The 17,873-nt window shown below is 36.0% G+C and overlaps 1 protein-coding gene across 2 annotated transcripts in view; it reads left to right on the top strand.

The window, feature by feature from the left end:
* LOC136042748 (lachesin-like) overlaps positions 1-17,782 on the top strand; it is a 119,395-nt gene extending 101,613 nt beyond the window's left edge. The window contains exon 8 of one of the 2 annotated variants that reach the window (XM_065727719.1): positions 16,096-17,782. In XM_065727719.1, coding sequence (XP_065583791.1) covers positions 16,096-16,244 — 149 coding nt within the window. In that variant the 3' untranslated portion in view covers positions 16,245-17,782. The remainder of the gene's footprint in view (positions 1-16,095) is intronic. The other variant, XM_065727715.1, reaches the window with a different exon arrangement.
* The last annotated feature ends 91 nt before the right edge of the window (positions 17,783-17,873 follow it).

Genomic DNA, 17,873 nt, shown 5'->3' with positions numbered 1-17,873 from the left:
TAAAATCATTCTATTAGACGATGTCATGCAAGGTATAAATAAGATTGCTGAGTTTCCAACGCATCATTTATATAATACTAGCTGTTGGGGTGGCGCGGAGCGCCAACCCAACACCTAGTTGGTGGGGCGCTTTGCGCCCCCCCAAGCCCCCCCGCGCGCGTAAGTCGTTACGCGCCATATTAGTTACGCGCCATATTAGTTACGCGCCATTGTAGTTGTGTCCCTGTGTCCCACCTGTGAATATAGATAGATTTATATATGTGTTTCAAACTACGTAAAAATTGCGAATATACAACATTCTTGGCTTTCCCATTGTCTGTCCATATACAAAGCCGTATGTACTAATAATGACGTCATATGCAAACGCTCTTTTTACAAACAAACAAACATGCATACACACAACTCGTTTTTATATAGATAGATAGATAGATAGATACAATACAAATTAACTACGTAAAACTTGTGAATATACAACAGTCTTCGCTGTCCCATTGTCTGTGCGTATAAATAGATTGTCAGGTTTACCGACCCTCAAAGATGCAACATACAATTGTACATTGGTAAAGCAATCTGTATTAAGATCTATACCGCATTTTTCTAGTGATTGCCCTTGAGCTTTGTTGATGGTGGTTGCAAATGCTAATCGAATTGGGAATTGCAATCTTTTAAATTGAAAAAGCAGATCCGTTGGAATCATGGGAATGCGAGGAATAAGAACAGCCTCACCCTCATAAGGCCCTGTCAAGATTGTGGCATCTATTAGGTTTTCCATTGTTGTTTTTTTACGGCAAGTCGCGTGCCATTGCAAAGCTTTGGTGGGTTGATATTTCTTAAAAGTATTATTGGTACGCCTATTTTTAGTTGTAGCAGGTGTGGTGGACACCCTGAAGGATCTATGGAATTTAAAAATTCAGATGGATAATTAACCGCTTCATTTGGTTCCGAAATACAAATTAACTGCGTAAAACTTGAGAATATACAACATTCTTCACTGTCCAATTCTCGCTGCATATAAATAGATTGTCAGGTTTACCGACCCTCGAACATGCAACGTACAATTGTCCATGGGAAAAACAATCAGTATTAAGATCAATACCACATTTTTCTAATGATTGACCTTGAGCTTTGTTAATGGTGATTGCAAATGCTAATCGAATTGGGAATTGCAATCTTTTAAATTGAAAAGGCAGATCTGTTGGAATCATGGGAATGCGAGGAATAAGAACAGCCTCACCCTCAAAAGGCCCTGTCAGGATTGTGGCCTCTATTAGGTTTTCCATTGTTTTTTTTACGGCAAGTCGAGTGCCATTGCAAAGCTTTGGTGGGTTTATGTTACGTAACAATATTATTGGTACGCCTATTTTTAGTTGTAGCACGTGTGGTGGAAACCCTGAAAGATCTATGGAATTTAAAAATTCAGATGGATAATTAACCGCTTCATTTGGTTCCAAAACTGTGTCGACTGACTTGTAAAGGACTGCCTGGTCTTGAATCTTGGTCAAAACAATATTGTTGATTTCGTGGACGTCTATATTTTTGGGTGCGAGAATCGCTCTTTCACTTAGCCATTTATTATTTTTATAATTTTTTAGAATATTCGGAAATACTTTTTCAGTCAATTCATTTTTGGACGTCACTAAATTACAGAAATCAGCAGGTAGTTGTATACGTCCTGAAATTGAGTCTACTGGGAGCTTTCCGTTTCCCATTGCCAGCAATTGATCTGAAAATGTTTGACCAGAGTCATCGTTTTGCAATCGGACACGCATATTTGTAGTTAATTTTAATGTTTTTACGTGTGCCCATAAATTAGAATTTTTCAGGCAAGCATTCATTTCGTCTGCAGGAGTTGATCTAGGTATTATAGGTAATGTTTGCCTGAAATCTCCCGCAAGCAATATTAAGGTGCTGCCAAAGGGTTTCGACTTCCCTCGCAAATCTTTCAAGCATTGATCCAGAGCCTCGAGCGATTTTTTGTGTGCCATTGTGCACTCATCCCAAATAATAAGTTTGCATTGCTGCAATACTTTACCCATCCCAGATGATTTGGAAATATTGCACGTGGGAGTTTCTGTAGAATGCAAGTTCAGAGGCAATTTCAAAGCGGAATGAGCAGTTCTTCCACCAGGCAGCAATGTTGCGGCTATTCCGGACGACGCAATTGCCAACGCTATATCATTTTTAGATCGAATTGATGCCAGAATCAGTTTTATCACAAACGTTTTACCAGTACCTCCTGGCGCATCCAAAAAGAAAATTTCTCCAACGTTGTTATCGACACAATGCATTATCGTATCATAAATGTCTTTTTGTTCCGACGTTAACTTGGAAATGTTATTTTGTACATACGACAATAGATCACTCGTACTGTAACTTTGTTCACGATCCAATTCTACACATGTCGAAACAGCAGCGATACGGTTAGGTGAAGGCATTCCCAAACCCTGAAGAGGTTTGTTTGCCATACTTATGCAAAAATCTTCTATAACAACTAAAGTGTAGTTATAAATTTCTGGTGTAAAATCAAAAGTCATGTCTGACGTCTCTAACTGTTTTCGATGAAGTATATCTTCGGACATTTTTGACTTATATTTTTCCCATAAATCTGTAGGAGCTGATGGAGAGCAAGTTGTTAAAATGATGCCAAACAATGCACGAATTTGACTTGGGGTTGACGTTTCGCACGCGTCATTGATGCAGTTATCCCAGTGTTGGTCATTCTCCAATAAATTCAGAGCTTGGCATGCACTACGGTAAGTGTCATGTATAGTACCATTTACAGTCCTCAAATACTCAAAGGATGTCGGACCGGGTACATTCAAGAAAAGCAGGCGTAGAAAGAAGAATTCATGTTGATTGGGGTGAACGGTGTAGAGTCTTCCTATCGTGGTATCTTTGAAAATGGTAGGTTGGCCGTCGACTGACTTACCCTGTTTTCGACGTTCAAATACTTTATTTTTAGTATTCCACGTGTAATACGAAGGCACTTCAGTATACAGCAGTTTTTTCGCAAAAGAATCATTTTTGCAAAGCGAAAAAAAAGCTGTTAATGTTGTATCCGGTGGATTCAGGACTCTTTGTTTCACGTTGGTTTCCGTGAAATAAACACGTTGATCATTCTGTAAATGTACCGCTAAGTGAACAACAGCTGGACTACGTTCATGTATCGGAAATGAAAGAATTCGCCAAACAGCTTCATTACTGCTTATGTATCTTCCAGCCTGATATTCTACGATTTCATCGAAATCTTTGATTTCGGACTGCAAGCCAAAAACTGCCATGTCACTGCCTTTGTTGACGTATTTACATATGTATTTTATTGCCTTTACGGAGTTACAGTATTCAACGTTTATGTGTGCATTAAATGTTTTTGATAATAAAGGGGAATATGGAACAACCCACTGGTTATCTACTTCGATGGTGGTACCGTTACGCTTCTTTATTATTGCTGTTTTACCGCCATCTTCAGTAGATCTTCTTCTATATTGTGGGTAACCATCATTGCCAGTAATTGTTTTGGGTACTAAAAGTCGAGGATATTGCTTTGTGCACCTTCCTTTGGCCATGCATGGTGAATTTTCGTTCAGTGCACCGCAAGGTCCATGTATCATATTTTTTACAATAATATCATGTAACCCCTTATCGACATTTTTATCAGGTATTTCAGCGGAAATCACATCATCAATTTCGTTTGAAGTAATTTTTTATGTAGCCAGATTAGTATATGTGCGTGTGGCAAACCTCGTTTTTGCCATTCCACTGAGTAAATCCAGCATCGCACTGACCCAAACACTTCATGTTTTACAAGGTAGTTTATCAGTGATTTCAACTTTTGCCGGAAGACACGTGCCGTAATGTCATGCCTATGAACCGCCGATTGTCCTTGAAGTAAAAGCTGCAGTATCTCGTCCCAAGATTGATTACATGTAAATGTAATAAATAAATCTGGACGACCATAGAGACGAACATACGCAATAGCATCTTGAGCATATTCATGCATATGACGGGGACTGCCAACATATGACGAAGGTAAAATTGTTAATCTTCCAACGTTTGTGGTATTACCGTCATTTATAACTGCATCTCGCAAATGAATGTATTGTTCAGAGCGGAGCTTGGTCTGATTCAGGCAGAAATATAGCAAATGTTCTGATTCAATTTTAGCATACATATCAACCATAAATTGGTGAAACAATTCACGGCATTTTAAAATATAATTTTCTTTATCCTGCCGAATCATTAGTCTATAGGAATAATAATGCATTGCACTGCATTTCTTATTCATTTCTTTGTTAGTGGCTGGATTCATCAATTTAATATTAAAGTGATAGCCGTCGGCTCCATCCCAAAAAATGATAGGATATTGTAGGGCATCGTAGCATCGATGAGTTTCAGCAATTCTTAACAACTGAGCGTTTCGCTTATGTAGAATAATATCTCGAGGTAAAAACTGATCACCGACCATAACGATTGCCACTTCGTCGATAGTCGGAGCATTGTATCTACGCACATGTTGGCCAGGAGGCGTTTTGTCAGCGGAAATAACAATTTTATGAGTATCAGTAGGCATCAAATCGATGGCTGTTTTGAACAGACGCACTAACTTATTATTTTCGTGGAAAAGATGTTGCAATTGGGAAACGATTGTCCTTTCAACGTTGGGAGAAATTTCGCAACGTGCATTCAATTCAGAATTTCTATCACTGATGAAGTACAATTGTAAAAATTTATGATTCTCGCCTGAGAATGGTAGAAGGGACCCTGCTTTATGATAAATTTGCCCTTTTACTTTGAAAGTAGACATAAATTGATCTGGATTTTCGATTTGGGCTCCAAACGACGTCATTTGGAAACATGAGTTGTATTGTCTGATTTTTGACAAAAAACGCTTAGATTCTGACGTAGTTCCAGTAAGGAAAGTCTTCAATGGCTCTGGTGGTGCAGCCAATAGAGGAAGTTTAACTTTTCCTGAGGCGCAACACATTCCCATTGTTTCACCATTGAATTTAAAGGCCTTGCAATAGGGACAAATTTTAGAAATTGTCCCGATTTGAACACATCTACTCAAGCTATAATCATCGACTGGGTTGTACCTGAATGCCAGGCGATAACTTTCAGATTGCTCTGATTCCTCGGCACGCTTTCTTTTCTTACTTTCTCTATCAGCAGCAAGCCTGTTTCCCTGCTGGTCTTTTGATTCCTCGGCACGCCTTCTTTTTTCACTTTCTCTTTTAGCAGCAAGTCTGCTTCTGCGTTGCTCTAGTAGTTCCTCGGCAGGCCTTCTTTTTTCACTTTCTCTTTTAGCAGCAAGTCTGCTTCTGCGTTGCTCTGGTAGTTCCTCGGCATGCTTTCTGTTCTTTCTTTCTCTATCAGCCTCAAGCCTGTTTCCCTGCTGGTCTTTTGATTCCTCGGCACGCCTTCTTTTTTCACTTTCTCTTTTAGCAGCAAGTCTGCTTCTGCGTTGCTCTAGTAGTTCCTCGGCACGCCTTCTTTTTTCACTTTCTCTTTTAGCAGCAAGTCTGCTTTCGCGTTGCTCTGGTAGTTCCTCGGCACGCTTTCTTTTCTGACTTTCTCTATCAGCAGCAAGTTTTTTGGCATAGACTCTTTGAGCATCTTCATCAGTCATAGACTCTTTGAGCATCTTCATCGGCGTTTGCCATTGTAAGTTCATCAGTCATTTTAAACTTAAACATTAATAGATTTCTACGTGAACATATATGTCTTAAATATCTTTAATGACGTCACCGTCATAGCAAAAATGACGACAACTAATTTCATGACGTCAGCCGACACAGAAACATGATGTCACCTGATCCACAGATCCACAGACAGACAGACAACTTATTTTTATATATATAGATATATATATCTATATATATAAAAATAAGTTGTCTGTGGATGGATGGATGGATGGATGTGTGGATGGATGTGTCAGGTGACGTCACCTGAAAAAACTGGATTAGGTGACGTCAAAACTGAAAAAACTAAAAAAAGGCAAAAACTACAAAAAAAACTAAAAACTAATAAAAAAAATAAAAAAGCTAAAAAACTAAAAAAACTATAAAGGTAAAAACCAATAAAAAATTAAAAAAAAAACTGAAAAAACTAAAAAAAGGCAAAAACTACAAAAAAAAACTAAAAACTAATAAAAAAAGTAAAAAAGCTAAAAAACTAAAAAAACTAAAAAAACTAAAAAAAGGTAAAAAACTAAAAAAAATAAAAAATAAAAAAAAACTAAAAAAAAGGAAAAAACTGAAAAATAAGCTAAAATAAAGGTAAAAACCAATAAAAAACTAAAAAAAAAAGGAAAAAACTAATAAATGACGACACTCAAAGAGAAAGCGACCAGGACAAAAAACTAAAAAAAAAGGCAAAAACTACAAAAAAACTAAAAACTAATAAAAAAAATAAAAAAGCTAAAAAACTAAAAAAACTAAAAAAAGGTAAAAAACTAAAAAAACTAAAAACTAAAAAAAAACTAAAAAAGGTAAAAACTAAAAGAACTAAAAAAGAAAAAAATAAATGACGACACTCAAAGAGAAAGCGACCAGGACAAAAGGAATGTTCGATTAGCAATCAACAAAGCACCGGGACACAGGGAGTATAAATGACGACCAGGACACAAGTAAAAAAAAAAATTAACAAAACTAAAAAGAAGGTAAAAACTACAAAAAAACTAAAAAGAAAAAAAAACTAAAAACTAATAAAAAAACTAAAAAATCTAAAAATCTAAATAAACTAAAAAAGAAAAAAAAAGGAAAAAAATAAAGGAGAAAAACAAAACTAAAAAACGAATGTATATACAGACCGGTACACCGGGATACAAATGACGACCGGGACACAGGGAATATAAATAACGACCGGGACACAGGGACACAACTACAACGGGGACACCGGGGGAAACAGGGGGATATAAATGACGACCGGGACAAAAAAACTAAAAAGAAATAAAAACTAAAAACTAATAAAAAAAACTAAAAAATCTAAAAATCTAAATAAGCTAAAAAAGAAAAAAAAAGGAAAAAAATAAAGGAGAAAAACAAAACTAAAAAACGAAGGTATATACAGACCGGGACACCGGGATACAAATGATGACCGGGACCCGGGACACAGGGAATATAAATGACGACCGGGACACAGGGACACAACTACAACGGGGACACCGGGGGAAACAGGGGGATAACCTGACAATCTATTTATATGCAAAGACAATGGGACAGCAAAGAATGTTGTATATTCGCAAGTTTTACGTAGTTAAAACCATATATATATATATATATCTATATTCACAGGTGGGACATAGGGACACAACTACAATGGCGCGTAACTATTATGGCGCGTAACGACTTACGCGCGCGGGGGGGCTTGGGGGGGGCGCGAAGCGCCCCCACCAACTAGGTGTTGGGGTGGCGCGAAGCGCCACCCCAACAGCTAGTATATATATATATATATATATATATATATATATATATATCTATATATATAAAAATAAGTTGTCTGTGTGTGGATCTGTGGATGGATCAGGTGACGTCATGTTTCGGCTGACGTCATGAAATTAGTTGCCATCATTTTTGCTTTGAAGGTGACGTCATTCAAGTTATATAAGACATATGTTCGCCGTCATATTTCGGCTGACGTCATGAAATTAGTTGCCATCATTTTTGCTTTGAAGGCGTGACGTCATTCAAGTTATATAAGACGTATGTTCGCGTAGAATTCTATTAATGCTTAAGTTTATAATGATTTTTATATATATAGATAGATAACTAGCTGGGGCGCTTCGCCCCCAAGCCCCCCAGCGCGCGTAAGTCGTTACGCGCCATATTAGTTACGCGCCATTGCAGTTGTGTCCTTGTGTCCCACCTGTTAATACATATATATATATATATATATATATATATATATATATATATATATATATATATATATATATGTATATATATATATATATATATATATATATATATATATATATATATATATATCCATATATCTATATATATAAAAATAAGTTGTTTGTCTGTGTGTCTGTCTGTCAGGTGACGTCATATTTCTGTGTCGACTGACGTTATGAAGTTAGTTGTCGTCATTTTTGCTATGACGGTGACGTCATCAAAGATATTTAAGACATATATATACACGTAGAAATCTAATAATGTTTAAGTTTAAAATGACTGATGAACTTACAATGGCAAAAGCCGATGAAGATGCTCAAAGAGTCTATGCCAAAAACCTTGCTGCTGATAGAGAAAGTCAGAAAAGAAAGCGTGCCGAGGAATCAAAAGAACAGCAAGGAAACAGGCTTGAGGCTGATAGAGAAAGAAAGAACAGAAAGCGTGCCGAGGAATCAAAAGAACTGCAAGGAAACAGGCTTGAGGCTGATATAGAAAGAAAGAACAGAAAGCGTGCCGAGGAACTACCAGAGCAACGCGAAAGCAGACTTGCTGCTAAAAGAGAAATTGAAAAAAGAAGGCGTGCCAAGGAATCACAAGAACAGCAAGAAATCAGGCTTGCTGCTGATAGAGAAACTAAGAAAAGAAAGCGTGCCGAGGAATCACAAGAATAGCAAGAAATCAGGCTTGCTGCTGATAGAGAAAGTAAGAAAAGAAAGTGTGCCGAGGAATCAGAGCAACCTGAAAGTTATCGCCTGGCATTCAGGTACAGACTAGTCGATGATTATAGCTTGAGTAGATGTGTTCAAATTGGGACAATGTCTAAAATTTGTCCCTATTGCAAGGCCTTGAAATTCAATGGTGAAACAATGGGAATGTGTTGCGCCTCAGGAAAAGTTAAACTTCCTCTATTGGCTGCACCACCAGAGCCATTGATGACTTTCCTTACTGGAACTACGTCAGAATCTAAGCGTTTTTTGTCAAAAATCAGAAAATACAACTCATGTTTCCAAATGACGTCGTTTGGAGCCCAAATCGAAAATCCAGATCAATTTATGTCTACTTTCAAAGTAAAAGGGCAAATTTATCGTAGAGCAGGGTCCCTTCTACCATTCTCAGGTGAGAATCATAAATTTTTACAATTGTACTTCATCAGTGATAGAAATTCTGAATTGAATGCACGTTGCGAAATTTCTCCCAACGTTGAAAGGACAATCGTTTCCCAATTGCAACATCTTTTCCACGAAAATAATAATTTAGTGCGTCTGTTCAAAACAGCCATCGATTTGATGCCTACTGATACGTTTAAAATTGTTATTTCCGCTGACAAAACGCCTCCTGGCCAACATGTGCGTGGATACAATGCTCCAACTATCGACGAAGTGGCAATCGTTATGGTCGGTGATCAGTTTTTACCTCGAGATAGTATTCTTCATAAGCGAAACGCTCAGTTGTTAAGAATTGCTGAAACTCATCGATGCTACGATGCCCAACAATATCCTATCATTTTTTGGGATGGAGCCAACGGCTATCACTTTAATATTAAACTGATGAATCCAGCCACTAACAAAGAAATGAATAAGAAATGCAGTGCAATGCATTATTATTCCTATAGACTAAAGATTCGGCAGGATGAAGAAAATTATATTTTAAAATGCCGTGAATTGTTTCCCTAATTTGTCGTTGATATGTATGCTAAAATTGAATCAGAACGTTTGCTATATATCCGCCTGAATCAGACCAAGCTCCGCTCTGAACAATACATTCATTTGCGAGATGCAGTTATAAATGACGGTAATACCACAAACGTTGGAAGATTAACAATTTTACCTTCGTCATATGCTGGCACTCCCCGTCGTATGCATGAATATGCTCAAGATGCTATTGCGTATGTTCGTCTCTATGGTCGTCCAGATTTATTTATTACATTTACATGTAATCAATCTTGGGACGAGATACTGCAGCTTTTACTTCAAGGACAATCGGCGGTTCATAGGCATGACATTACGGCCCGTGTCTTCCGGCAAAAGTTGAAATCACTGATAAACTACATAGTAAAACGTGAAGTGTTTGGGTCAGTGTGATGCTGGATGTATTCAGTGGAATGGCAAAAACGAGGTTTGCCACACGCACATATACTAATCTGGCTACATAAAAAAATTACTTCGAACGAAATTGATGATGTGATTTCCGCTGAAATACCTGATAAAAATGTCGATAAGGGGTTACATGATATTATTGTAAAAAATATGATACATGGACCTTGCGGTGCACTGAACGAAAATTCACCATGCATGGCCAAAGGAAGGTGCACAAAGCAATATCCTCGACTTTTAGTATCAAACACAATTACTGGCAATGATGGTTACCCACAATATAGAAGAAGATCTACTGAAGATGGTGGTAAAACAGCAATAATAAAGAAGCGTAACGGTACCACCATCGAAGTAGATAACCAGTGGTTTGTTCCATATTCCCCATTATTATCAAAAACATTTAATGCACACATAAACGTTGAATACTGTAATTCCGTAAAGGCAATCAAATACATATGTAAATACGTCAACAAAGGCAGTGACATGGCAGTTTTTGGCTTGCAGCCCGAAATCAAAGATTTCGACGAAATCGTACAATATCAGGCTGGAAGATACATGAGCAGTAATGAAGCTGTTTGGCGAATTCTTTCATTTCTGATACATGAACGTAGTCCAGCTGTTGTTCACTTAGCGGTACATTTACAGAATGGTCAACGTGTTTATTTCACGGAAACCAACGTGCAACAAAGAGCCCTGAATCCACCGAATACAACATTAACAGCTTTTTTTTCGCTTCGCAAAAATGATTCTTTTGCAAAAAAACTGCTGTATACTGAAGTGCCTTCGTATTACACGTGGAATACTAAAAATAAAGTATTTGAACGTCGAAAACAGGGTAAGTCAGTCGACGGCCAACTTACCATATTCAAAGATACCACGATAGGAAGACTCTACACCGTTCACCCAAATCCACATGAATGCTTCTTTCTACCCCTGCTTTTGGTGAATGTACCCGGTCCGACATCCTTTGAGCATTTGAGAACTGTAAACGGTACTATACATGACACTTACCGTAGTGCATGCCAAGCTCTGAATTTATTGGAGAATGACCAACACTGGGATAACTGCATCAATGACGCGTGCGAAACGTCAACCCCAAGTCAAATTTGTGCATTGTTTGGCATCATTTTAACAACTTGCTCTCCATCAGCTCCTACAGAGTTATGGGAAAAATACAAGTCAAAAATGTCGGAAGATATACTCCATCGAAAACAGTTAGAGACGTCAGATATGAGTTTTGATTTTACATCAGAAATTTATAACTACACTTTAGTTATTATAGAAGATTTGTGCGTACGTATGGCAAACAAACCTCTTCAGGATTTGGGAATGCCTTCACCTAACCGTATCGCTGCTGTTTCGACATGTGTAGAATTGGATCGTGAACAAAGTTACAGTACGAGTGATCTATTGTCGTATGTACAAAATAACATTTCCAAGTTAACGTCGGAACAAAGAGACATTTATGATACGATAATGCATTGTGTCGATAACAACGTTGGAGAAATTTTCTTTTTGGATGCGCCAGGAGGTACTGGTAAAACGTTTCTGATAAAACTGAATCTGGCATCAATTCGATCAAAAAATGATATAGCGTTGGCAATTGCGTCGTCCGGAATAGCCGCAACATTGCTGCCTGGTGGAAGAACTGCTCATTCTGCTTATAAATTGCCTCTGAATTTGCACTCTACAGAAACTCCCACGTGCAATATTTCCAAATCATCTGGGATGGGTAAAGTATTGCAGCAATGCAAACTTATTATTTGGGATGAGTGCACAATGGCACACAAAAAATCGGTCGAGGCTCTGGATCAATGCTTGAAAGATTTTAGAGGGAAGTCGAAACCCTTTGGCAGCACATTAATATTGCTTGCGGGAGATTTCAGGCAAACATTACCTATAATACCTAGATCAACTCCTGCAGACGAAATGAATGCTTGCCTGAAAACTTCTAATTTATGGGCACACGTAAAAATATTAAAATTAACTACAAATATGCGTGTCCGATTGCAAAACGATGACTTTGGTCAAACATTTTCAGATCAATTGCTGGCAATTGGAAACGGAAAGCTCCCAGTAGACTCAATTTCAGGACGTATACAACTACCTGCTGATTTCTGCAATTTAGTGACGTCCAAAAATGAATTGATTGAAAAAGTATTTCCGAATATTCTAAAAAATTATAAAAACAATAAATGGCTAAGTGTAAGTGCGATTCTCGCACCCTAAAATATAGACGTCCACGAAATCAACAATATTGTTTTGACCAAGATTCGAGACCAGGCTGTCCTTTACAAGTCAGTCGACACAGTTTTGGAACCAAATGAAGCGGTTAATTATCCATCTGAATTTTTAAATTCCATAGATCTTTCAGGGTTTCCACCACACGTGCTACAACTAAAAATAGGCGTACCAATAATACTTTTAAGAAATATCAACCCACCAAAGCTTTGTAATGGCACGCGACTTGCCGTAAAAAAAAACAATGGAAAACTTAATAGAGGCCACAATCTTGACAGGGCCTTTTGAGGGTGAGGCTGTTCTTATTCCTCGCATTCCCATGAATCCAACGGATCTGCCTTTTCAATTTAAAAGATTGCAATTCCCAATTCGATTAGCATTTGCAATCACCATTAACAAAGCTAGGTGTTGGGGTGGCGCGAAGTGCCACCCCAACAGCTAGTATATATATAAAAGTAAGTTGTCTGTGTGTCTGTTTGTCGAGTGACGTCACTGTCCGCATATGACGTCTGAATTATTTCATCGCATACCAATTAAAAAACGAATGTATTCAAGCCGAAGTAGCTCAGTTATATAACTACCTGTGTTGGCGCAGTGGGTTTGACCTTAGCGTGGTAACACGGGACCCAGAGATCGAACCATGCTGCAGGAATGCACTACAGGGCCGACGCAGGGACCTTAGTAGTGAAGAAGCGTCGTTAATCCGATAAAAATATAAATACAGTAGCTCAGTTGGTAAAGCGTTATGTTCCAGGTACTAGGTCCGAGAGGTTCCAGGTTCGAACCTTGACTTTAGCATTAATACAAAAGAAGAAAAAAACTAAAAAAGATAAAAACTACAAAAAAACTAAAAAGAAAAAAAAACTAAAAACTAATAAAAAAAACTAAAAAAACTAAAAACTGAAAAAGAAAAAAAAACTAAAAAAAGGAAAAAAACTGAAAAATAAAGGAGAAAAAGAAAACGAAAAAAAATACTAAAAAAAAACTAAAAAAGGCAAATGTATTCAAGCCGAAGTAGCTGAGTTGGTAAAGCTTTATCTTCCAGGTTCTAGGTCCGAGAGGTTCCAGGTTCGAACCTTGGCTTTAGCATTAATATAAAAGAAGAAAAAACAAAAAAGAAAAAAAAACTAAAAAAAAACTAAAAAACAGGTAAAACTACTAAAAAAACTAAAAAAGCTAAAAAAAAGTAAAAAAATGTAAAAAACTAAAAACTAAAAAAGAAAAAACTAAAAAAACTAAAAAAGGGTAAAAAAGCAAAAAAACTAAAAAGAAAAAAAAACTAAAAACTAATAAAAAACTAAAAACTGAAAAAGAAAAAAAACTAAAAACTAATAAAAAACTAAAAAGACTAAAAACTGAAAAAGAAAAAAAAAACTAAAAAAAGGAAAAAAACTGAAAAATAAAGGAGAAAAAGAAACCGAAAAAAAATACTAAAAAAAACTAAAAAAGGCAAATGTATTCAAGCCGAAGTAGCTGAGTTGGTAAAGCGTTATCTTCCAGGTTCTAGGTCCGAGAGGTTCCAGGTTCGAACCTTGGCTTTAGCATTAATACAAAAGAAGAAAAAAAACAAAAAAGAAAAAAAACTAAAAAAAAACCTAAAAAACAGGTAAAAACTACTAAAAAAACTAAAAAAGCTAAAAAACTAAAAAAAGTATAAAAATGTAAAAAACTAAAAACTAAAAAAGAAAAAAACTAAAAAAGGGTAAAAACAACAAAAAAACTAAAAAGAAAAAAAATTAAAAACTAATAAAAAAACTAAAAACTGAAAAAGAAAAAAAAACTAAAAAAATTAAAAAAACTGAAAAATAAAGGAGAAAAAGAAAACTAAAAAAAAAAAGGGAATATAAATGACCACCAGGACACTCAAAAAGAAATTACAGACTGGGACACCGGGACACAAATGACGATGGGACGTGTGTGTCGACTGACGTCATGTTTGTTTGTTGACTGACGTCATGTTTGTCGACTATAAATGAAGACTGGGACACAGGGACACAACTACAACGGGGACGCCGGGGGGCACAGGGGGATATATAAATGACGATGGGGACACAGGGAATGTTTGATTAGCAATCACCATCAACAAAGCTCAAGGGCAATCATTAGAATAATGAGGTATATATCTGAATACGTATTGTTTTTCCCATGGACAATTATATTTTGCATGTTCAAGAGTCGGTAAACCTGACAATCTATTTATGTGTACAGACAATGGGACAGCGAAGAATGTTGTATATTCGCAAGTTTTACGTAGTTACCTTACGAATATACAACATTCTTCGCTGTCCCATTGTCTGTGCACATAAATAGATTGGAATTTCAGCTGGAAGTAATGAGCAGAATTAAAACTTAAACGAACATAAAATATTACGTATATAAGGCAGTTCGTCTCCTCCAAAATACCTCGCTCTTTACGCTAAAGTATTTTTAGTAATTTCAACTATTTATTCTTCGACCTTTGTGATTCAGGGTTCATTCTTAAGCATTTGGGATAAAATTCAAGCTGTAGTGTAAAGAGCGAGGTATTGATGAGGGGGCGAATCCCCTCATATAAAATACACAAATATAGAAGTTCTTTACGTAAGTTTATTCGTAAGGTACGTGTATTTATTACTAACAAAAACGTTCGTTAAAAAAACAAAAATCTAGTTGCATTTTAAGTAACTAAAATTGGAGAGGAAATTGGCCTCCTCCCCCACTCCTTTTTATTCAAATTGCCCAATTAAAACTATGAGAAAGCTATTTAGCCAAATAAAATTAATAGGCAAATTTCGTTTTATTTATTCATGTGCCGTGGGCCAAAATCAGAAAATGCTGTAATTCAAAAAGGTTCAGAAATTAAATAAAAAAAAAATTTAACTGCAAGTAAGGAGCGACATTAAAACTTAAAACGAACAGAAATTATTCGGTATATGAAAGGGCTTGTTCCCTCCTCAACGCCTCGCTCTTTACGCTAAAGTTTTTCATTGTTTCGAAAAGTAGATTTGTGACAAAGAGTCAAGCTTTAGCGTAAAAAGACGAACCGTTTCATATACGGAATGATTTCTGTTCATTTTAAGTTTTAATGTTGCTCCTTGCATGCAATTAAAAAAAAAAAAAATTTTATTTAATCTATTTTAAGGTCCATTTGGACGGCATGGAAAGGAAAGGCTTGAATTGTCTGCGTTTAGACAGCAAGCGACATGAAGAATCCATATATAGAAGCCCGCAGCTCCCGTTACTACATATATATATATATATATATATATATATATATATATATATATATATATATATATATATATATATATATATATATATATATATATATATATATATATATATATATATATATATATATATATATATATATATATATATATATATATATATATATATATATATATATATATATATGTATATATATATATATATATATATATATATATCATTTTAATATTTTTGACTTTATATATATAATTTTGTAGAGCAACCGTAACTATAATCAATAATTGAAAACGCGCTTTAAACCATTTTTCAAAGAGATTGGACATAAGCTAAAATACAACTAACTTAGATGGTATAATTTAGAGAGTCAATCTAGACCACATCACGTTTTAAAAACAAACAACGTACCTTTTCTTTTTTTACTTCCATCTTTTTAACCTTTTCTTACTTTTTTTTCTTTCTTCACACCTTTGTATGTAAGATATTTAAGTTATGATGGTGTAATTTTGGGCATGCAAAATCAGAGCAAAAGAAAGTTTGGCAGAATGATATGTTTTAAACAAAAAATTGGGAAACATCAAGCCTTAAATTTGACACTCTTGATCCATCAACTAATCCGTCCCAAATAAAAGTATTCAAATTTTTGCCATTTGTTTTAGCTGCCATGTCTGCATTTGCCAAGCATGAGGTGGCTGGAGTTACTCAGTTCAGCTTTTACTACACAACGCGGCTCTCATCAAGTAAAATAGACGCGCCAAGATACACCAGGGAAAAGTCTAAATCTTCAGGTAATTTCTACTTGCTGTAACAATTACATACATTATGAAACAACTTAAATTTCCTTGGCATACAAGGAAATCATTGTCAAGGTTAAAAAGTAAGGAAGGGAAGAAATTACCAGCCCAAAGGCATGACCCTCCAAGAGGGGAGGGCAGGGGTATTAGTTCTTATAGAAGACCAAAACAAATAAAAAGTGAAGCGAGAATAAAAACGCGCTTCACCAATCAAACAAAGCAAATTTCCCCCTTTTTCATTATCACTTTCCTTTTATACCTCCCTCCCCCTCCCTTTCTCTCTGCCTCCCCTCCTCTCTCTTCATTATTTCTCACATTATGTGATCCCAAAAAAAACACATAAATATGCATGGATATTAGAAATAAATTCATGGATAGATGGAAAAAGGGGCAAAATAAAAAAAAAAACCAACTCCACCGAATAGGGCTTCAATGGTAGAAGAAGTTTACCGAAATTTTGTTGGCAAACTAAAGATTGATTATTTTTGTACAGGAAAAAATATTGACTGGCTAAAAGTTTGCTGATGCATTCTTCTAAACTTCCTCTCTTAAAGCTAGTGATTAACTCAGATTTTTCCGGTTTATAAAGGGCTAAAACGGGACAATCCTTCGTCTTATCTCCCTGAAATGGTTTGTGGGTCACAGAGATAGATGCATAAACATATTATATAAATAGAAGAAACAAATTACAACAAATTAGGTCAGCCAGATAATACTTATGTAGGGAAATGAAGCGCCAAAAAAGCACTCATTTCTTTCATTTTCATTATTACAGCACCTTTTGCTGGAAGGTACACAAGAGGAGGGGCTCTAGGCCCTGCCCCCTACAAAAATTCTAAGTTTCTCTGAGTTAAAATTCAGTAAACTTGGAGCTTCAAATTCAGTATATTGAAAAAGACTTTTTTTACAGTTGGGCCTCCCCTGAACAAAAATATGTGTACGTGCCTGCTTTCTTATAGTACAATTCTGAAACCAATTTCTTCTATGATAAACTTACACTAGCTTATTTACATGGCTTTCAATTTCATGAAGGCTATATCAATGTGTATCTTTGTTGAATTTTCCATCACTTACTCTAAAACAATCTTCTACTAAAAACAATAATTCCGAATTATGGCCCTATATCTATTCCCTTTATTCCCTTTATAGAGAAGCAGAAAAAAAAGTGCTTAACTTCTGAAATCAACAAGGATGTGCGTCAAATCATTATATCTTGTCGTTTTAGCTCTTAGTTTTATATTCTACACATCAGAAATAAATTGCAGATAAGTTCACGGAGTTGTAGCCTTTCTTACAAATCATAATTTACAAGCCTGTGATTAGTCGATTAGCCATGCTTTAAAAGATTCAGTTGTATATCTCTTAAAAGCTTTTCAAGTTTATCAGTAAACACTTTTGTAAAAGAAAATTGTATAATTTTGAAAAGAGGTGGAGGTAAAGGATGGAGAGGCGAAGCTTCCGTTTAGAGTCGTATCCAGGATTTTTGGGGGGACGGGGGGCTTACAAAAAGATAAAAACATATTAAAAATGCGTTTATATTCATTTTTGTTATGTTTTTACGAATCGGAAAAAAGATTTCGTGGGGGTGGGGGAGTCAAATCCCCTAAAACCCCCTGGATATAGCCCTGCCTCCCTTACAATTA

The sequence above is a fragment of the Artemia franciscana genome, chromosome 2 (genome assembly GCF_032884065.1).
Source record: "Artemia franciscana chromosome 2, ASM3288406v1, whole genome shotgun sequence".
Classification (NCBI taxonomy): domain Eukaryota; kingdom Metazoa; phylum Arthropoda; class Branchiopoda; order Anostraca; family Artemiidae; genus Artemia; species Artemia franciscana.
The sequence above is the reverse complement of the archived record's forward strand: the minus strand, read 5'-3'. Positions and strand labels throughout refer to the sequence as shown.